The 23,334-nt window shown below is 38.5% G+C and overlaps 1 protein-coding gene and 1 long non-coding RNA gene across 2 annotated transcripts in view; one reads left to right on the forward strand and one right to left on the reverse strand.

Moving 5' to 3' along the window:
• The window catches only part of USP38 (ubiquitin specific peptidase 38), a 32,756-nt gene extending 31,105 nt beyond the window's left edge, over positions 1–1,651 (reverse strand). The window contains exon 1 of the mRNA XM_007091776.3: positions 396–1,651. Within this exon, the coding sequence (XP_007091838.3) occupies positions 396–1,077 (682 nt within the window). The 5' untranslated portion in view covers positions 1,078–1,651. The remainder of the gene's footprint in view (positions 1–395) is intronic.
• Positions 1,652–1,833: 182 nt separating this feature from the next.
• Positions 1,834–23,334, forward strand: part of LOC122237664 — a 30,490-nt gene continuing 8,989 nt past the window's right edge. The window contains exons 1-2 of the long non-coding RNA XR_006216259.1: positions 1,834–2,056; positions 17,638–17,725. This is a non-coding gene — a long non-coding RNA (uncharacterized LOC122237664). The remainder of the gene's footprint in view (positions 2,057–17,637; positions 17,726–23,334) is intronic.

The following is a 23,334-nucleotide window of genomic DNA, read 5'->3' on the forward strand; positions in this document are numbered from 1 at the left end:
TAAACATTATCATGCTGTCATTAGTCACTAATGAATAGAAGCTTTATATAGTAGTTGTCAATCCTCAAAGCATTCCATAACTTCAGCAGAGGCTGGGCAATTAAGCAACTTATTTAGTGCCAAAGATCTTAGACCTCAATGTTCTCAACATTTAAAATAGGAACGCTGTCTTTTTTTTAAGGCACAAAGGGACAGCATAAAAAGGGTAGTGAATAGGAATACAATTTTGGATGAGGGTATGGAGATTTGTTTTCCATTGAAAATGTTTTCAGGGCAGAGAACCAAACATGGTTTTGTGTGTGTGTGTGTGTGTGTGTGTGTGTGTGTACGTGTGCGTGTGTAAGAGACACAATGAATTTCCAAGAGAGATTTTTTTGGACTATGGTAACACTTACCTGTGGAAGAAATGCTTGCAAAAACTTCTTGCAGGGAAGGGAGGAGTGTGGAGGGCTCCGCCTTCCAGATGTTCTGCAGCAAGTTACTCACTTTTGTCACCTGAGACACATATTCCCGCAGCTCCTTCTCCTGGGTGGACACGCACTGGAAATGGCCTATCGTTCGAACAAGCTGTTGACAGAAGGTGATTGACAATTTTCCCTTGGGGATGCACTGCACGAAGTCGCTCAGCAGGTCGCTCAATCGGGCACACAGCTGCGGCTCCGGCCTCTCACACACCATACGTAACACCTCCACTTGAAGCAGGCTGAAGAGGTCTAGCACCGACGGGCAGCTCATGATCAGCTTCAGGCCGTTGTGAATGTAGTCCAGAATGGCTACGTCCTTCCTGTCCAGCGAGTGGTAACCCTGCTGAAGGAGGCCCAACACGAACGTCTTGTTGAAGAAGGACTCGAACTCCGGCCGGTGGTACCGTGCATAGGCCTCCAGCACTTGGTGCCCCACCTGCCGTTGAAAGGGGTCTTGGCCCTCCAGGATGAGCCGGGTAGTCAGGTCAAACATGGCTTCGCACTGCGCCTCGTCCAGCCAATGCTCTGCTGATTCCACCACCTTCCGCACAATCACCCGTTTCAGGGGCAGTGGGTGCGAAGAACTCACCAGGCCCTCCAGGATCTTGTCCATTGTCGCCAAGCTGCAAGGCCAGGGCCACGGGGTTAGGAGCGGGGGCCGACAGTCCCGACGTGGGGCACGAGAGTCCCGTGGCAAAGGGGAACTTGGGGCGCAGCAGTAGCGGGACCGACCACCGCCACCACAGTCTCAGCAGCCACATTTATCGGGTAGGGGAGCCCATCCAAGTCCGGGTGGGGGGTGGCAAGCCTGGGTAGCGTAAGAGCCAGCACCGCCCGTCGCGGGCCTAAGGAGCCAGAGGCCCGCACTCCGCAGACGCCCCGGGCCTGCGTTCCCTCTCAGCATCAGCGCGGAGGGGATGGCGGGGACCCTCGGCAGCGGCGGTCACACAGGGCTCGGGGCTGCCAGCCAGTAGGTGGAGGAAGCTCGCCTTCGCTTCCTGGGGCAGGTGTGGGCGTCCGGCCTTTGGCAGGTCATAAGATGAAACCCGCCCTGGGTTGAGTCAGAAGCCGCTGTCACTGAACGTGCCGGGTCAGCTCCGGAGAAGAGAAGAAGCTAACACACTTGACCCGGATTCAGAAGGTCCCACAAACAGGAAGTGAAGGACTAAGACCCTCCGGAAAGGCCCGCCCCGCCGCCCCTCCTCCGCCCCGCCGCCCCTCCTCCGCCCCGCCCCTCTCTCCCTCTCCCCCTCCTCCGCCCCAACTCGCAGACTCCCCGCCCCCCACCCCGTCTACGCGCGGAATCCCTCCCCGTCTTGCTACTGCTGCGCAGGCGCGGCCGCTGCCTGTCGAGTCGCGCGGCGACGCTTGCGTCAGTGGGCACCGTGTGTCGAGTCACAGGCGGCTTTCTGGGAGGCGCGGCCGCGAGCGGAAGCTGAGGAGGTGGTCAGGATTTTTAGGATTCCTACTTCCTGATCTCTGTAGGTTCTGTCCGGGTCAGGTTACTCGTGAAAGCCCGAGGAAGTGCTATTTATGTAAAATTTTGTGAATAAGAAAGTTTTGGAAACGCGAGAAGAGCATTTAAGTAAAAAGTAAGGAAGGGAACTCAAAACTGGGATTGAGGAGAAAATGTTTAAGGTCTTGGGTCATTCATCGAGAAATGAATTAAGGCTGCTTAACGCGAATGCCTTTCTCCTATGTTGTGGTTATTAAAGTAAGGACTGTGCTGGCAGCTGCATACACATTTTAGGAAGGTCAGTATTGGTAGAGGTTTGCTTCGTCAAGCGTCTAAGTCTTTTTAGTGAGCTTTTGGAACGTACGGAAAAACTAAAAGCCGTCCCCAAAATAGAAGAGTAAGGAAAATGGCAGGTGAGAAAGGATGAAAGGCACATATTTGCCTATGTCGTAGTAAAGAGTATTTAGTACCTCTTTTTCTTGCACTTCACTTAAATAGTGCTTCGCAGATACTGGGATTTTTATAAATTGAAGGTTTGTTGCAACCCTGTGTCAAGCAAGTCTTTTGGCACGGGCTTTCCAGCTGTTATTGCTAACTTCATAGCTCTGTCGCATTTTGGTAATTGTAATATTTCAAACTTTTTGGTCATTACTTGTTAGGGTAATCTGTGAGCTGTGATTATTCACTGGAAGCTCAGATGATGGTTGGCATCTTTTAGCAATATAGTATTTTTAAATTAAGGTGTGTATGTTTTTAGACATAAAGCTATTACACACTTAATAGACTACAGCGTAGTGTAAAATTAGCATTTGTATACCCTAGGAAACCTCAGAATTCATTTGACTCCATTGTGGTAATTCATTACAGTGGTCTGGAACTGAACCAACAGTATCTCTGAGGTATGCCTGCATGTGTGTTTGCTGACATTGGAGATGGTTTATAGCAAACAGATGCAGTCATCATGCTTGTACTCTTTCAAATTAAATACCAAAGATTCACAATAAGAATTTAGGTTTTAATCAGAGGCCTTTAAATTGGGAAAACATTGCTTCATTATAGCCCCATTCAGGTTTGCCTAATATAGTTGTGAAATTTGGCATAAATAGCCTATAATGGTGACCAAATTTTAAAGAAATGGTTTAAGATTGTTTACTTTGCTAAATATTGTTTTGCTTTTACCAATTTACAAAATGATTACACCAATATATTTAACATTGTCAATTAGGGTAATCTTAAGAATAGTTTAGATGAGGGCCTCCTGGGTGGCTCAGTCGGTTAAGTGTCTGACTCTCGGTTTCGGCTCAGGTCATGATCTCACAGTTCGTGAGTTGGAACCCCACATCGGGCTCTGTGCTGACAGCACAGAGCCTGCCTGTGGTTTTCTCTCTCTCTCTTTCTGCCCCTCCCCTGCTCGCTCTCTCTCTCTCTCTCTCTCTCTCTCTCTCTCAAAATAAATAAACACACTTTTAAACAAACAAAAATAGAATAGTTTAGATGAGAAAAGGGTTAAGTAGAGGAAACTTGAGACTTAGTTGGTAGGAAGAAACTGCAGATAAAAGAGAAATAAAACAATTGATTTATCATGCTAGAGCACAGGAATAGCTTTGAAATTCTTCCTTTTCAAATAGAGGGTAAAACCACAGAGAAAAGTTTGACTTTACTGGGAATGGTGCCACATTGGAAGACAAAAATAATGTAGAAAGGAAAACATTAAGAAGAATGAATGGTAGGATGATGAATTTAAGGTGTAGCAGAGATTTGGAATTAGCTTAGTGGAGAATTTGCTAGGGAGCCAATTGAGGATGACTGAAGATTGCTAAACAACAGTGAGGTAATTACCCCAAAATATGCAGGAAGAAATATTGGTTGGTTAAAAACTTGACAAATAACTTTAAATAATTAATGACATTTCATTTTTTCTGTTATGTCTTGAGAAATTGAATGTTGTAAAATAAAATATGTGAGAGGACGTAGTACAAGTTGTTCTCAGTCTGCATAATACACATAGCATAGTTTTATACTATCAGGCTTCCAAAAGCACCATGACTCAGTATTTTAAAAGTACTTCCTGAGTGATAGGTTCATGACAAAAAATATTTATTAGGGGTTTTATGCTAAAGTATTCAATGCATGTTTCCCTGTTTGGCCATTGGTTAAAAAAAATGTACATAATATGCTCTTCTTGTTAGAAGATTTAACTTGAAAAAGTGGTCAACTTTGTATAGTTTATTTTATACCACAACTAAAAGTTGTATAATAGTACCATGTTCTTATTCAACATCTTAAGATATTTTCAGAAGTCTGTGGAAAGGTTTTGTTGGAAGTGGGTTATGCCACTGATCGTTGAATTAATAGGTGTTATTGCTACAGCCTTTAAAATTTTGTATAAAGATTTACTCTAAGGCCCCAGTTGCAAATTAAATGGTTTTATGAATATCTTAGATCTGGGAGTGGGAGCTAAGTGATGGGGGTAAAAGAGAAAAAGCTCAGGATAAGGAATTATCATTTACCAGGCACCACTATTTGCTTGGGACTCAATATAGTATACTTTATCCTTAGTTCTCAAACAGACTTTTGGAGGTAGACATTAGGGTCTACAATTTATAGATAAGGTAATGAAAGTGTGAGAGGTCAAATAAATAGCTGTTAGATGCAAAGTGTGTGTGTGTGTTTATATGTTTGTGATAGGCAAAGAGGAAAGGCATTTCCAAAGGCAGTGGTTAGAGTTGGCCAACTGCAACCATGCTACTATGAGGTTGTGTTTCCCCAGGATGTTGATATCATCCTATAGAATCAAAAGCAAATTCATTGTGTAGATTAGAAGGAGCTGTGATTAATAAATCATCTTGTGAATGATTACTAATCACTTTATGCAATTTATGTTCATGTACATTTTTTAAATTGTAAGAAAAAAGGTGGAAAGATACCAATCACTTTGATATGGTGGTATAATATTTTTTATGATTTACATAATGTACACCATACTTCCCTAACTACTCAGTTTTAAAACCTTCAGTGCTTTCCATCTTATTTAGAATAAAATTCAAGTGCTTCCATTAACAATAAGACTCTTGAGTCTTTTCCTACCACTTTCCTTCTTACTATGTCAGCCACACTGGTCTTCTTATGTTCTTCATGTCAAACTATTTCAGGTCTTTGGGCTTTTGTACTTACTGAAATGTTCTGCTCTGGCTGCTATAATTTAAGTCTCTGCTCAGAAGTCATCTCCTCCTAGAGTCAGTTCTAGATTATCTACCACTCTATTATGTTACTCTGTTTATTTCTTTCTAGTACTTAACCACCATGTGAAATTAACTTAATTGTTATTTAATTGCCTGCAGTTCTTTCCACATTTCCTGTAGAATCGAATCTAAGCTCCATGAGGTCAAGAAATCCCAATTTTCTTAGTAAACTCCATATCTAGTAGTTAGAACAATAGCTGGCACAAAGTAAATAACCTAACAATTTATCGAACAATTTATTGAACTTTTTGTTAATTTTTTTAAACACGATGAATCACATATTTAAACAAATTCCAAGAAATCTACAAAATAACTTCTAGAATTAGTGAGTTCAGCAAGGTCTCAGGATACAAGATAAAAGACAAAAATCAATTGTACTTTTATATACTAGCAATGAACATGTGGGAACCCAAATAAAAAAAATAACACCATTTATAATTACCCCAAAACAAAAAATTTAGGTATAAATCTTTTTTTTTTTAAATTTTTTTAATGTTTATTTATTTTTGACAGAGAGAAAGAGAGAGACAGAGCTTGAGCGGGGGAGGGGCAGAGAGAGAGGGAAACACAGAATCTGAAGCAGGCTCCAGGCTCCCAGCTGTCAGCACAGAGCCCGACATGGGGCTCGAACTCACTGACTGCGAGATCATGACCTGAGCTGAAGTCAGACGCTCAACTGACTGAGCTACCCAGGCACCCCGGTATAAATCTTATAAAACATGGGAATTAAACTGAAATCAGTAAAACACTGATGAAAGATATAAAAGGAAATATATGAAGGTAACGTATTGTGTTCATGGATTGGAAAATTTATGGTAAAGATGTTAATTATCCCCAAACTGATACACAGGTTTAACATAATTCCTGTTATAATCCCAGCAATTTTTTTTTGTAGATACAAAACTATTCTAAAATTTATATCGAGAGGCAAAGAAACTGGAATAGTAACAATTTTGAAAAAGAAGAATTAAGTGGGAGTAATCACTCTACCCAAATTGAAAACTTATTATATACTACAGTAACCAACACAGTGTGGTACTAGCAGAGGGATAGACACCTAGATCAATGGAACAGGTTAGACTATCCAGAAATAGGTGCACATAAATATGCTCAACTGGGTTTTGGCAAAGATGCATAGCCATTCAATGGAGAAAGGATAACCTTTTCAACAAATGGTGCTGGAGCAATTGGATATCTATAGGCAAAGAAAAAAAAAACTTGACTTAAACCTCACATTTTATACAGAAACTAACTCAAAATGGACCATAGATTTAAATGTGAAACATAAAATCATAACACTTTTAGAAGAAAATAGGAAAAAATATTTGGGACCTAGGGCTTGGTAAGAGTATTTTGGCATGATACTGAAAGCAAATCAATAAATTGGACTTCATCAAAATTAAAAACTTTTCATTAGTGAAAGACCCTGTTAAAAGATTGGGGGGAAAAAAGCTATAGAGTGGGAGAAAATATTTGTAAACCAGGTATTTGACAAAAGACTTGTATCTAGGATAAAGACCTCTCAGAATTCAATAGTGAAAGACTTTTGTATATCAAATGACAGTATCAAGAGAGTGAAAAGACTAAACAATGGGAGAAAATATTTGCAAAGTGTACATCTAATAAGGGATTAATATCCAGAATATATAAAAAACTATAATTCAACAACAAAGCAACCCAATTCAAAAATGGGCAAAGGAAGTGAATAGATAATTTGTAAAGAAGATGTACAGGTATACAAATGACCAATAAGCACATGAGAAGATGCTTAACATCGCTAGTCAGTAGGGAGATGCAATGAGATACCATTTTATACCTATTAGGATGGCTATCATTTAAAAGTGGGGGGGGGGCGATAGCAAGTATTGGTAAAGATGTGCAGAAATTGTGCATTGCTGTTGAGAATGTAAAATGATGTAGCTGCTGTGGGAGACAATTTGAGGATTTGTTCAAGTTAAACATGGAATTACCATGTGATCCAATTGAGGAATTCCACTTTTAGGAATTACCAAAAGAATTGAAAGCAAGGATTCAAATAGATACTTGAACGCCAGTGTTCGTAGCAGCATTATTCACAATATCCAAGTATTCATTAACAGATGAGTGGATACACAAAATATGGTATATATACACAAGAATATTATTCAACCTTAAAAAGGAGTTAAATACTACAATATCAATCAACCTTGAAAACATGCTAAGTGAAATAAGCCAGACACCAAAGAACAAAAATTATAGGATTCCACTTAGGAAAAGTCAAATTTAGAGACAGTTGAGTAGAGGTTACCAGAGATCAGGGAAGGAGGAGCTTGGGAATTAATATTTAGTGGGTACAGGATTTCTGTTTGGGAGGATAAAAGTGTTTGGAATTTGATAGTGGTGATGATTTCACAACATTGTGAATGTACTTAATATCATTGAACTATACACTTAAAAATGATTAAAATGTTTTATGTGTATTTTACCACAGTAAAAAGTTTTAGAAAATGAGCAGTAAAAAAATTAAGCAATCCAATTAAAAAGCAAAAGACATGAAGGCATTTTACTGAAGAGGATATACAGATGGCACATAAGCACAAGAAAAGACGTTAAACATCAGTAGTTAGTAGGGAAATATAAATTAAGACCACGAGATATCATTTACACATCTATTAGAATAGCTAAAATAAAAAATAGTGACATTACCGATGCTGGAAAAGATGCAGAGAAACTAGATCTCATACATGCTGGTAGGAATGCAAAATCATTCAGCTACTCTGGAAAATTATTTGGCAGTTTCTTAACAATTAAATATGCAACTCCCTTATGACTAAGCAGTCAAACTGGGTTTTTATTCCAGAGAAATGAGAACTATTCATACAAAACACATACACAGATGTCCATAGCAGCCTTATTTGTAATAGCCAATAACTAGAAACAACCAAAATGTTTGTCAGTAGGTGAATGGCTAAATAAACTGTGGTATGTCCATACCATGGAATATTACTCAAAAAGAAAACTTGATAGACACACAACTTGGTTGGAACTCAAGGACATTATGTTAAGTGAAAGAAGCCAATCTCAAAGATTATATAATGTATGATTCCATTTATATACCATTCTCAAAGTGAGAAAATTTTAGACATAAGGGACAGATTAGTGGTTGCCAGAGCTTAGGGATGGTGGGGTTGGGGAAGAGGAGGGTGGGTATGACTATAAAGAGATAGCACGAGGTTGATTTTTTTGGTGGTGAAATAGTTTTGTGGTGTATTAGTGTGGGCTCTCTAGAGAAACAGAATGGATAGAAACAGAACAATATGACATTTATTACAAGGAGTTCTCTCACACAGTTACAGACACTGAGAAGTACTGGGATCTAAAGTTGGTAAGCTAGAGTCCCAAGAGAGTCAATGCTATAGTTCTAGTCTAAATCTGAAGGCAGGTAGAATGAATTCTCTCTTACTCTGCCTTTTTGTTCTCTTCAGGCTTTTATTGGATTGGGTGAGGCTCACTCACATTGGGTAGAGCAATCTGCTTTATATAGTCAGTCTAGTGAATCAAATGTTAATCTCATTCAGAAATATCTTTGCAGACACACTAGAGAATAATAGCCAAATATCTGGGCACTCTGTGGCTCAGTTAGAGTAATACAAAATAAACTACACAAGTCCACCCTTTATCAACTTGGCACCCACAAACATCTCCTTAAACCATATTTAATCTCCAAATAAAGACAATAACAAGATCACAATTTTACCAAATATCCTGAAACTTTAACCATTGATGTAAAATTAATAGTACTTACACACTATATGTTCCATCTTATGTTACATAAGGGAATAAGAGGAAAGAAAAAATTTCTGCTGCATATATTAATATATATACTAAGCAAATACTTTTGTTATATATACCATGCAAATATAGTATACACACAAAGCTAACAAATTCAGGAAAATACTTATGATAACTACAGTCCTCAATTCTGTAACTGGTGTTGCGGACATAGCTGGTACTTATAAGAACCTTTTCTCACTGTCTTTATTCTCTTTGCTTTCAGCAAGCACTTCATCTGGTTGTGGCTCTTTGCCTGGTAGAGTGACTCAAACCTTTATTCCTGAGGAGTCTGGGCCATTAGTAGTCCTGCTTGGATTCTATTATAGATTTCCACTGACTTTAATCACTTAGGGTATATACTAAGAGATGCCTTAAGGTATCTTAATGTATCTCTTGTATTCCAGACAGTATATTCTTTGTCTCTACCGTAGACTAGCAGTCTGATTTCCCTTTCATGGTCAGTATCAATCACCACAACCAGCACAGCAACTCTCTTCTTTGCCTGTTGATTCATAGGTGTGAGGAATCCAATGTGTCCTAGTGGCATCCTTAATTCTTAGTTTAGTGGAATCATTGTGTTTCCTGATGGAAGCATTCCTCCATTTGAAGGAGCATTTGAAGGAGCCAGCAGAGCATAAGGCCACAGAGGTATAACAAATTTTGCTAGTAGGTCACCAAGGGTAATAGTGGTGCCACTCCTATTTCTATCCCTTGATTTCTGGACCTGTGAATCCTGGCTGTGAGAGAAATAGCACCATGTATCAGATGCAGAATCAGAGACGATATAGCCTTCTGGAGAACTTTGTTTCAGCCCTGCAAGTTATTGTCACCTAATTGGCACTGTAACAGTCTTTAAAAGGCTATTCCACTGATCTGTCAAGCCAGCTATTTCAGGATGTGGGGATTGGGGTTGGGGGGGGGGGCAAGATAATTCCATAAGCATGGGTCCGTTGCTACATTTTGTTTGCTGTGAAATGAGTTCCTTGATCAGAAGTAATGCTATATAGAATACCATGATGGTAGGTAAGGTATTCTGTGCATTCACGGATTGTTGTTTGGGCAGAAGCATTTTATACAGAGAAGGAAAACCCATATCCAGAGAAAATGTGTATTCCAGTAAGAACAAAACACTGCTCCTTCCATGATGGAAGCAGTCTAATGTAATCAATCTGCTGCCTGGTAGCTGGCTAGCACCTCAGGGAATGGTGCTGTATCGGGAATTAATGTTGTCTCTTGCCATATTGGACACTCAGCAGTGGCTATAGCCAGGTCAGTCTTGGTAAGTGGAAATCTATGTTGCCAAGCCTATGATAACCTCCATTCCTGTCACCATGACCACTTTGTTCATGAGCCAATTGGATGATGCCAGGGGTGGCTGGGGAAAAAGTGATTGCCCACAGTCTGTGAATCAATATGTAATCATATATCTGGCCATTTCTCCTTCCAAGCAAAGTAAACAACCAGGTTCACTGCTCAAAGTTCTGCCCACTGGGGGGAGGTTTCCCTTCACCATTGTCCTTCAGGGATGTCCCAGAAAGAGGAAGCGTAGTGCTACAACTGTCCATTTTTGGGTGGTGTCTGCATATTTCCCCAAACCGTCTGTAAACCAGGCCAGAATCTTCCCCTGTCAGCTGATTGTAGGGAGCTTCCTATGAGGCCATAGGTGCAGACTGGGAGAGAGAAGGCAATGCGACAGGAGTGAGGACCATGGGCATTCGGGCCACTTTACAGGTAACTTGTGCTTTCAGGGCCTGCTTAAGTCTAATCACATATATACCATTTTCACCTGATAATGGAGTGCCACGGTGCATGCCACATTTGTGGCTTAGTGGGTCAGATAACCCCCAGTTCATGATGAGCAACTCAGGTCACATGCTATCCTGGTGACCCGTGGTTACACATTCAGTCTCTACGAAGACCCAGTTGTAGGCCAGGAGTTGGTTTTCAGAAGGAGAGTCAATATCTGCAGAAGATGGCGGGATTGTACTCTAAAATCCTAGGGGCTTGTTTTGTGGTTCACCTCTAGAGATTTGTTGAAAGCTCCAAATACCATCTCTATCTGCTACAGACATTTCAAGGTCATTGGATATGGTGGATCATATGGCACAAATAGCAGAGCTGCCTGCACAGCCACCTGGACCTTTGGCAGAGCCTTCTGTTCTAGACCCCAGTCAAAACTAGCAGCTTTTCAGGTCACTCAGTAAATGGAATGGATTAAAAAACCCAAATGAAGAATATGTTTTCTCCCAAATGCAGAGGTCCACCAGCAGTTCTGCCTCTTTTTTGGTTGTACAAGGGGGCAGATGCAACAACTCTTACTTCACCTTAGAAGGAATATCTAAACATGCCCTATACCAGTGGATTCCTAGAAATCACTGAGGTAGAAGTGAACATTTGGCATATTTATTTCTTACTTTATGACATACAGATGTCTTACCAATAAGTCCACGTTGCTCACCAGGTCCAATCAGCATTTTGTCATCAATGTAGTAGACGAGTGTGATGTCTTGTGGAAGGAAAAGGTGATCAAGATATGTGTGAACTACCTTATGACCTCTATGTTGGGGCTGGAGAGATAATAGCCTAAGATCGGATAGTGAAGATGTATTGTTTGCTTGCTAGCTGGAAGCAGATTTCTTTTGGTGGTATTTACTAATAGATTTTGAGAAAGCATTTGCCAGATCAAAAGCTGCGTACAGATACCAGGGGATGTGTTAATTTGCTCAGGCAATGGAACCACATCTCGTAGAGCAACAGCAATCGGAGTCTGCACCTGGTTAAGCTTGTGATAATCCATTGTCATTCTCCAAGATCATCTGTCTTCTGCCCAGGTTAAATAAATGAGTTGAATGGGAATGTGGTGGGAATCACACTCTTGTAACTTTCACGTCCTTGGTTGTGGCACTAATCTTTGTAGTCTTTCTAGGAGTATGATATTGCTTTTGGTTTACTCTTGTCCTAGGTAGAAGTGGTTCTAATGGATTCTACTTGGCCTTTTCCACCTTAATAGCCCTCACTTCGCACAGGTCAGGGAACCAACATGGGGATTCTGCTAGTTGTTGAGTACATCTGTGAATTCTGAACCTTTGGAAATAACTACAGAATGGGCTAGGGAACTCACTGGGCTCACTGTGAGACAGACCTGAACTAAAATTCTGTTATTCTATTCCTTCATAAGCTCCTACTCTGATTGGTAGATCACAGTGATGTTTTGGATCTCCTAGAATTAGTGTCAATTCAGAATCAGTGTCTAGCAGTCTCTGAAGACTCTGATTATTTGTTTTTCCTGCAATGTAGTTAACCCTGGCAAAAGCCTATATGTCACTTAGAGGAAGGCTGAGAGAAAGATTAACAATATAAATATTTGGCAATGTACTGGGGTTCTTCCTCAAGGGTATCCAGCCTTCCCTTCATTCAAAGGGATCTGGATCTGTAAACTAGCTCATAGTCTGAGAACTAATTGAGGGGTCATGATTTTTATGATTCAGGTTGGACTTTTGTTTACCTGACCTAGAACCTTCCTGTTTATACACATCAAGTAAGAATTTAGTAGGCTTCCTATCTTTCTCTATTTCACTTCTAGGAATACCGTGATCAGTAGCCAATGTTATACATCTGTGCAAATCAGGCTATTCAGATTGCTACTTTGACTGTGCTGTCCATTATGGTAACCACATCTTGACTGTCAGTTGAGGGCTGCCACTTCACTTCTGCTACTTTGAGATCCAATTACTCTCATTGCATTTAGATTTTCTAATTTGGTGACTGCGGTCTACATTGTAAGGTCAGGCCTATAGAGATCAGCAATCACTGAGCATTTCAAAGATGCTGAGGCTCTCCTGTCAAATTTTTTACAGTAGTAGTGAACAATATGTTTTATGGGCCCTCCTGGTGTGGGTAAGTAGATATTAAATGACAAGTCCACTTTAACATTCCAATCTCCCTAAGCCTTTGAATCCCTTCTTCTGCATTAAAGCAAGGTAGGTTTGGTATTTCTAATTTGCTCACTGTGGGGTGACTGAGATTGCTAAATAAATTAGTATAGTTAGAAGAAGAGAAATCCCTCTAAGCTGGACAATCCTACTTAAGGTATTCAGAATACTAGAAAGAAACAACAAAAGAGACTATGAAGAAGGTATAGTGTGATGGGAAAAAACAAAACAAAACAAGAGAGAGTGGTACCTTGGAAATCATATGAAGAAAACAATTAGCTGCATCTCATATTACTAAGCGGTCTGATATGATGAGGATTGAGAACTGACTACTGGATTTAATAACATTAGGATGAGTGGTTGGATGGAGTGGTAAGTGTTAAAGCTTGATAGTAGACTCAAGAGAAAATGGGAAAGAAATTGGTGACATCAAGTATAATAAACTCTTTCAAGGAAATTTGCCAAAGTGAAGGGGAAAGGATGGGGTGGTAGCTATAAAGTGAAGCAGGACCAAGTAAAAGTTTCATTTTAAGAAAATAGAAAAAGCATGCTTGTTAGCAAATGGAAAAAAAAATCTAGGAAAGAGGGAAAATTATTGATATTGAGGAGAGAAGGAAGAATTGCTGAGATCATGCTCTGGACTAGATGGGAAAAGACCTAGTATACAAGTTGAGGGGTTTCTCTTTGCTAGGAGCATGAACAAGTTCACTCAGTAGTAAGAGAAACAGTAGTTGCAGGTAGGTGGGTGAATGTGGTTGTGGGAGTTTGCAGAAATTCTTGTCTGAATGCTTCTGTTTTATCAGTAAAATAGAAAGCAAGGTCATCAGTTGAAAGTAAGAGTAAAAGAAGAGTTGGAAATTTTAGGAGAGACATCAGTGAAGCTATGTAGGAAACACAGTATGACTCCTAGGCAGCATTAAGGGCCCATTTGAAATTGGAGATCATGAATGTAAAAAAAAGACCGGTATATTTATTTATTTGTTTCCTCCAGCTATGTTTACATGCACAGGTGGAAGTATGGAATAGGCAGAGAAAAGGACAAAAACAGGGTTGTGGTCTATCCAAATACAAGGAAATAAGAGAAGGGCAGGGGAGTTCAGGGTGTGTGCAAGGAAGTGATTATGATTGACCATGCAATACAAGGTGAATAAGGATAGAAGTTAAGATATGAGGGGGTGAGAGACAATGAATTGTAGAAAAGATGTTAGAACCAATGAATTATAGATTTTGGTGGGGTCAGAGACTTGTGGGAATTCTTCAGATTCCAGCTAGAGGTAGTTAACTAGAAATATAGGAGATGGTGGCCAGAAAGTGGGATGCCTCAAATTGAGATGATTGAGAAACTGTAGTTATTACAGATGACAAAGATGGAGGTATGGTCATGTAAGTAAATAGCTGAAGTAAGGTGGAGGATAAAATCATCAGAGGAGAGGAGGTCAAGGACTGAATGACAATGTACTAGGTGGATCATCTATGTGGACACTGAAGTCAACTGAAAATTATGACATGAATAAGGGTGTGAGATGGTGTTGGAGAGTTAAGAACAAAAATCTTGAAGGAGTAGGATGGAGGAGGATAAGATTGTTTGAGCACTGCAGCAAGGAAGAGGGAATTAATGCTGTAGCTTAAGGTAATGAAATTTAAATGGAATGTGTTTATGGAAGAGGGAGGAAGAATGGTATGGAGCAACAGGAAACAAGAATGTTTTCTTCTCTTACCTTTAGGCCTCCTAATGGTGGAATTAGGACTTTGAGCTGCAGAGGAGAGGGCTACAGGCTTGATCAAGTTTTAAAGCAAGAAGGGAAGAAAATGTTCAAAGAAGGCCATTTTGCTGATGACTGAGTCTCAAAAGGCACAGTTGAAAGATTTAAGGTGTTGGACAAGGATAAGAAATGGGGGTCAAAAAGTGGATATTCAGAGCCTTACAGGAATTAGAGTCCTGAAGATGAGAGTTTACTTTGGCTTTTTGTGAAAACTAAAATCAATAGGCATAAAGGGCATTCTGAGATTAATCTTGATGAAAGTCTTTGATAGAAGCCTTAAGTTCAGAATTGAAACTAATAATGAAACAAATGTGCACCCTTGGTGCCTATTCAAGGACAAATTTGGGCTTAGTTTACTCATGAGTGAAATACCTGTTGGCAAAATGTCTGCCTCTAAAGGGTATAGGGTAGTATATGAGGTTATGAAGGAATCTGAATACCTTGAAGGTAATCAAGGCATATTATTCATTGCCTTTGGTTTACATTGTATGGCAATTATTGCTGCTATCTCAAAGATTTTCATTATCATAAGGAGATTTTTCTCAAAAGCTAAGCAATAATTTTTTCCCTTTTACCTGAGAAGAGTCTGTATAACAGTAGCATCTTTTTGATTTATAGACATTTTACCTATTGTTACGTTCAAACAAAATTTAAAAATTTTTAAAATGTTTATTTGTTTTTGAGAGAGAGAGAGAGAGAGAGAGAATCCAAAGCAGGCTCCAGGCTCTGAACTGTCAGCACAAAGCCCAATGCAGGGCTCTAACCCACATTATGATCTGAGCCAAAGTTGGATGCCACCTAGTCACCCCTCAAACGAAATTTTAAACTTGAAATTTGATTAAAATAAATCCCAGAAGATTAAAGCAATTATAACTGGATGAACATAAATTCAAAATAAAGAAATGATAGGGGGACTCCAAAAATGGCCCTATAAATTGGACAGAAATGTTTATAGGTACATAAGAAAACTATAACGTTCCCCTATGTTTCCTAGAATCATCTACAAATAATACAAGAAAAAACAGTGGGGGGAGGGAGTATTAAGTTTTGTGTATGTCTTGTTTTGGTCAACCCACTTATCTTCCCTAAGACTAGACCTGTGTGTCTCCTCTTCCTCACTTATTTATAACAGGAACTCAGAAATAACCATTGCTACTGTTAAATGTTGAAAGGGAAGCAATATTCTGGTTGGAGACAACCAAGGTGTTGCCTTGCTTGGAGAGAGGTATGTAACCACAGGACAGTACACGTGAAGTGTACAGTACAGTAGGAGTGAAGCAGAGAGTGAGAAAGTAGGGAGCTGTGGCATGGTTGTAGTTTTATTTTGTGATTGGGGTCTTTGCATGGTCTGAAAATTTGTGTTTGTTAAAACAGGGAGAGGGCTGGAATAGATAATTGTGCAGTGTTTGTGTATAGGTTTTGAAGATTTAGATGAACAGCAGGACTGAGAATTTTTTCACTTACTGTTTAGGTTTTTTTTAAGTTTCTGCCCTGACAATTCATGTGCAAGACACACTTTGGCATGGCACATTTTAGAAAGAATGAAACTAGGGTCTGTCAATAGGTACCTCATAGTTTTATAAAAGTAAATTAAATAAAATGTGCAAAGTACATAGCCCGGTGCTTGGCTTAGGTCGAACTTACTTTCTTAAAAATTTCCCGAGAAATTTCCTATTCATTTTTGAATGTATTATAGAAATAAAATAATGACTTCTGGTTGCAACAAACTTCTCTATTATTTAGATAAGATCTTTAATGCTGTACTATAAAATATTCTCAGAGCATGGGGCGCCTGGGTGGCGCAGTCGGTTAAGCGTCCGACTTCAGCCAGGCCACGATCTCGCGGTCCGTGAGTTCGAGCCCCACGTCAGGCTCTGGGCTGATGGCTCGGAGCCTGGAGCCTGGAGCCTGTTTCTGATTCTGTGTCTCCTCTCTCTGCCCCTCCCCCGTTCATGCTCTGTCTCTCTCTGTCCCAAAAATAAATAAAAAACGTGGAAAAAAATTAAAAAAAAAAATTCTCAGAGCATGCTGTATCTCTGTCTAGCACTCAACACAATTATAATTATTTTTTTCTGTAATTCTTGAATATCTTTCTTCAACACTAGGAGTGAGTCCCATGAGGACAGGGGTTATATTTATCTTGGTTCCTGCTCCTTACCCAGCACCTGACACCGTATCTCCCAGGACTCAGCACTCAATTATTAAATAATTAATCTTGGTTTTAGTCAAGATCCATTTGGGGATATGCTCATTTGACAAAAATAAATATTTTTAAAGAGAGATTTGACAAGAAATAAGTTCTTCAGTGGTATTATGAATCTTTAGGAATTTTGCATCTTAACTTCCTTTGCTGTAACTGGAATATATGTGTGTGCGTATATATATATATATATATATATATATATATATACGCACACACATACATACACATGTATACGTACACACACAATATATGTGTGTGTATATACAGATATATATATATATATATATCTATATATGCACACACATACATACACATGTATACGACACAGTTGTATATATGTATATATAGCTGTATATGTATACATAGGTACATATATGTATATATGAGTTTTCTTAAGATAATGTGGACATAGTCTGTAGGTTATTAAATATTTAAAATAATGTTTCATTGTCTTATTTCTGAGGCTTTGTACATACTGTTTCTGAAAGATCTATCACCAGCTAGTTTTATTTCTTAGCTGAAACAATATGTGATATTCCGTTACAGGCTCCAATGTAGAAAAAAAATATTTGTATTTTAGGAAAATGGTACTTAAGTCAAGTTTAGCTATAAAGCACTTTCATGTGAAGAGCAATCCAGAGTGTTTATTTGAAGTATCCCTTCAAGCTCTAAGTGGTGGCAAACAAAGCACCAGGGAATTAAGAACAAAGCAGAGAACATTGTCTTTCTGTTTTTTAATATGTTGTATATTTTTTCACTTTCAGTTGCAGATTAGTGAAGAAAAACTATTACTGTTTTTCAAAACAGACCAAAGTGGATTTACTCTATCCTCTCTTTTATGGTGGGCCTTGGGTAAGTTACATAATTTTACCTCAGCTTCCTCATCTGCAAAATGAGGATAGTACCACCTTATTCCTAGGAATGTTCTATGGATTAAATAATCCAGTGTTCATAAAGTGTTTGACACATAATAACACACAACAAATATTTCTTTCCTGTCTTTTATTAGTTGGTAGTTTGGCTGAGAAAAAACAGAGATGTAGGATTTTACTGAGCAATATCCTTTGATACTTAGACCAGGTCTTCCCCATCCCTCCCCTCATCTCCATTCCCCTCCTCGCCCTCCCTTTCTTTCCTCCTTTTTTCCCCATTCTATCAGAAAAGTAAAGGTTGTGCTTTGAGTTGTAATTTGTTTTTATGAGGAAGGTCACTAGGGGATAAGAATAATGAGGGATACATTCTCAACTATCCACATCTGGATCTTGGATTGGTTTAGAAAGCTCAGAAAACTGAGGGGTTGTAGTAAGTTTACTGGGAAGAAAATGTTTAATAAAAGCATTGAGGAAAACAGTTAATAGATTATTAAATATATTTATTATTCATGACTGTACTATAGGTGCAAGAGCTTATTACAGAGTTTCTATATTACAAAGGGACCCATGAAAAGAGACGGGTAGGATTGGTAGGCAGACTAGAAATCATTTTTTGTTTGTTTGTTTTGGTTGTTTATTGGTTTGTTTGAGATAAAAAGGATAGTGATGCACTTTGTTTCTAAGCTTGTAATCAGAACTTTGAATGTAATCTATAAGTATTTTCTTCCAAAGCCAAAGCCTGTCCCCTTTTAATGTCATTTGTAAGGTAAAGTCAGTGTGACTGTATTTATCTAACAAAAAAATTTTCTATCTAATGTTATCTCATAATTCCATATTTTGGTTCTGGTCAAATCATCTGGAAGTGATGGATCACAAGGATATATTAACCACTCTACTCAATTTAGCTTACAGTAGATGCAAATTCCAGTTATTCATATTTTTCATTTGTTCTACTCCAGAGTTTTTTGATTCTTACCAGTGATATGTACCACAGTAACTTTAACTCCCTGTAGGTTATTATACGGTTAATAAAAGATCTTCCTTAAGAAAGGGAACAATTTCAACTAATCAGCAGTCACAGGCCCCAGGTATTACGTAATTCAGTTAAATTTTTATTAATTTGATTCAAATGCTGGGTCAACTCTATAATTCAATTCTCTTACTCCCTGACTGCTGAAATATTAAGTCAAGAAACTGAACGAATTGATACATTTCCAGTTCATGTTATCCACCCATGAAATAGGTGTGTTCATTGCTGTTAAACAAGTTTTATGTTTCACTCTAAATATTTTGTATTTCTCCAGCACTCAATCACCCCACCCATGATTTTCTTTGATAATGTGCTTCTTTCTTCGTTGGAAAGATTGAGGACTATCACATCAATTCTATTAATTTTCCTCTTCATTGGAAAAATGTTTTTGAATTTTTACATACTTTCCATCTTCCTTCTAATCTCAGAAAAGAAAATTTCCTCTTTTTGTTAATTCTGATGCTTGTGCCTTCCATCTCTTCTCACCTTTTGGTGATGTTTTGCTTCATCAGTTATATCCTTGTATCATCAGTCTCTTTCCATTCTCCTCACTTTCCCTCAACAGACATGTTTTTTTCGTTAATCTTGTTATCTTATTTATTTGCCCTTCAAGAGCTCACGGTATTTTAACAACACTTTATAAAGTAATATATGCCTTACATTGTCTAAACTATATGAAAAAGATTGTACACTTGACTCTTGTAGCTTAGGAGCCTCACTGAGAATTACTAGTAAAACTAACCTTAACCATGTGATTCATTTTGGCATATGTACTTTTAAATGATTGAAAATAGGTTTATGTTAATTATTTATGTGATTAGATGCCTATTCTAATTTTACTAATTTAACAACAAATTATTTTCCTCTATTCATATTTTACTCAAGAGTGATCTATTAGACAAAAATTGATATAATTTACCAGAAAAAATGGGTATCATTATTCTTGCAGGAAGAACCCCCTCTTGGGTACTTTTGTATCTCTCTGGGCTTATGATTTTCTACCCTGAAAATCAGACTCATTATTTCAGTGACTGTTTTGTAGTTATACTACAAAATACACTACTGAGATACTTTGCTGTCTCAGAAATTAATCAAGGCCAACCCTATCCTACCAAACCTAGAAATTACAGCAATATAACCTTTTGAAAACCAGTTAAAAAAACCCTCATGCTGCTTTATATCACTTAAATACTACCATGCCATAATGAAATAGCCAAACAACTATGTTTTCATCGCATGGCAAAAATATATGTCTCATGAGATTATGAGAACTGTTGTGACTAAAATACATCACTAACACAATCAAAGCATTATTACCTATGACCATCTGTTGGCATATGGGAATAGCATCTTATATAGAACAAGAGAACAGGGTTGCCTGGGTGGCTTAGTTGCTTGAGCATCCGACTTCAGCTTAGGTCATAATCTCATGGTTTTTAGGTTCGAGCCCTGCGTCAGGCTCTGTGCTGAAAGCTCAGAGCCTGGAGCCTACTTTGGATTCTGTGTCTTCCTCTCTCTCTCTCTGCCCTTCCCCTGCTTGTGCTGTCTTGTCCCCTGCTGTCTCTGTCTCTCAAAAAATAAATAAATAAACATTAAAAAAAAAAGGACCAGAGAACAAATTTACATTCATACCTAAATATGTACTTTCAAGAATTAGAGAAAGAAATACACAAAAGATACATAGTAATAAAGTTCAAATGAAATATACAAATGTTAGGTTTTTAATGTAATTTGGAGGCACTTTTTTGCAGGTAAAACCTATAAAATTATTGAATGTTAAAAACACATTCTGGAGGATTCTTGGAAGATGGCAGAGTAAGAAGCACCAAGAATCCGTCTCCCCATTGAGACAACAATACACTGGCAGAATTTGTCTGCTGCAACTGTTTCAGAACTCTGGAATCTATTGAAGACTTGCAAATTCCAGGGGATATCTTGGATGGCAAATTGCAGTTATTTTGGTCAATTTCAGGTCTTAGCACAGTAGTAGCTACCAATTCCCCACTCCTAGCCACTATGGCAGGCAGCTGTGCACATGTTACTGGATCAGTCTGCACATAGCTTGCAGGAACCAAACTGGGCAAAATAGACCCTGTCCTCCACATCTCAAGGTCTGATCACAGAGATCCAGGTATCCATTGTTGTACCTCCTCCCATTGTTGTATGACCCCTTCCCCCCAGATGGAGTGACTTCTAGAGATTTAAAGGGCCAACAACTTTTTCCTCTCCCAGTCATTTTTTTCTTTCTGCCCTTTTGAGAGCAAGACATTAAAGATTAGGACATTAAAAAACAACTTCACATATGGGGAAAATTAGAATGTGACTATGCATACTCAGAGAAAGGCTCAGAAAAGACCTGGAAGACCTTAATTTTTTTTTTTTACATTTTTATTCATTTTTGCAAGACAGAAGGAGGCAGAGTATGAGCAGGGAGGGGCAGAGAGAGAGGGAGACACAGAATCTGAAGCAGGCTCCAGGCTCTGAGCTGTCAGCACAGAGCCTGATGCAGAGCTCAAACTCACAAACCGTGAAATCATGACCTGAGCCGAGCTGGACACTTAATGTACTGAGCCACCCAGGTGCCCCAAGACCTGGAAGATCTTAATTTTACATTTGCAGCTGATTCTTGGCACAGAGATAGCCTACAACAGCAACAACAACCACTACAACCACCAAAGACAACAAAAACAATAACAAAAAATAGTAAACCCTTGAGAAAGAAGAGAATCTGATTTCCAGAGTTATCACATTATTACATTCAAATATCTACTTTAAAAATTTCTTTTAATGTTTATTTGGTTTTGAGAGAGACAGAGACAGAGTGTGAGTGGGGGAGGGGCAGAAAGAGAGGGAGACAGTGTCCGAAGCAGGTTCAAGGCTCTGAGCCATCAGCACAGAGCCTGATGTGGGGCTCGAACTCACGAACTATCAGATCATGTCCTGAGCCAAAGTCAGAGGCTTAACTGACAAAGCCACCTAGGTGCCCCTCAAATATCTACTTTTCAACAACAAAAAATCACAAGGTATACGAGGAAACAGGAAAGTTTGACTCATTAAAAGGAAAAAAATACATCAACAGAAACTGTCTGTAGAAACACCTAATGGCAGAGGGTCAGTTAAGTGTCCGACTTTGGCTCAGGTCATGATCTCATGGTTTGTGGGTTTGACTCTGCACTGGGCTTTGTGGGGATGGCTCAGAGTCTGGAGCCTGCTTCAGATTCTGTGTCTCTCTCTCTGTCTCTTGTCCTGCTCGTGCTCTCTCTTTCTATCAAACATAAATAAAAATAAACATTAAAAAAACTAAGAAGAAGAAAAAGAGAAAACACCTAATGGCAGGTGTACTACACAACAATTTTTTAAAAATGTCTTAAAGATGTTAAAAGAACTAAAGGAAGATGTGGAGAAAGTCAAGAAAATGATGTGTGAATGAAAGGAAAATGTCTGTAAAGACAAAATAAAATTACGGAGGTGAAAAGTAAATAACTGAAGTGAAAAATTCCCTAGAGGGATTCAACGGCAGATTTGAACAGGCAGAAAAAAGAATCAGCGAACTTGAAGATAGGGTAATGGAAATTATCAAGACTGAGAGACAGAAAGAAAAAAGATGGAAGAAAAGTGAGCAGAGCCTAAGGGACTTAATGGGACATGATCAACTGGATCAACATGTGCACTGTGGCAATTACACCTGAGAGAATATTTGAAGAAATAATGGCTGAAAACTTCTCAAATTTGATGAAAAAAATGGATACAAAGACCAAGAAACTCAGTGAACTCCAAAATGAACTCCAAGAAACCCTCACTCAGACACTTTGTCATCACAATTTCCAAAGACAGTGAAAGAATCTTGAAAGTAGCATGAAAGAAACAATTTGTCATAGACAAGGGATTCAAAAACTAAGATTATTTCTAATCAGAAACTTTGGAGACTAGAAGACAGTGGGCTGATATATTCCAAATGCTAAAAGAAAAAAAGAAAAACTGTCAGCCAAGAATCCATATCTGGTAAAACTGCCTTTCAAGAGGGAAGAATTAATTAAGACATTCCCAGATAAACAAAAGCAAGGGAGTTAATTACCAGTAGACCTGCCCTGCAAGAAATGCTTAAGGGAGTTCTGCAGGGTGAAATGAAAGGATTCTAGATAGTAACTTGAAGCTATATGAAGAAACAATGATCTCAATAAAGGTAAATACATGGGCAATTATAATAACTAAGATTATTATAATAGTTTGTAACTTTTTGTTTTCTACATGATTTAAGAAACTAATGATTAAAAGCCTAATTATGCTAAAACCCAGTATTATTATAACATATTTTTTTTTACATAATTTCAGAGACTAATGCATTTAAAATAATTATTAATTTATTTTGGGGGCACATGATGTATGAATATAATTCTGTGGCAATAACTGAAATTAATGAGCATGAACTTTAGACAAACAGAATTTTGTACGTTATTAAAGTTAAGTTGGCATAAATTCAAATTAGAATACTATAATTTTAGGATATTAAATGTAATTCCTATGGTAATCACAAAGAAAATAGCTACAGAATATACACA

This window comes from Panthera tigris, chromosome B1 (genome assembly GCF_018350195.1).
Source record: "Panthera tigris isolate Pti1 chromosome B1, P.tigris_Pti1_mat1.1, whole genome shotgun sequence".
In the NCBI taxonomy this organism is placed as follows: domain Eukaryota; kingdom Metazoa; phylum Chordata; class Mammalia; order Carnivora; family Felidae; genus Panthera; species Panthera tigris.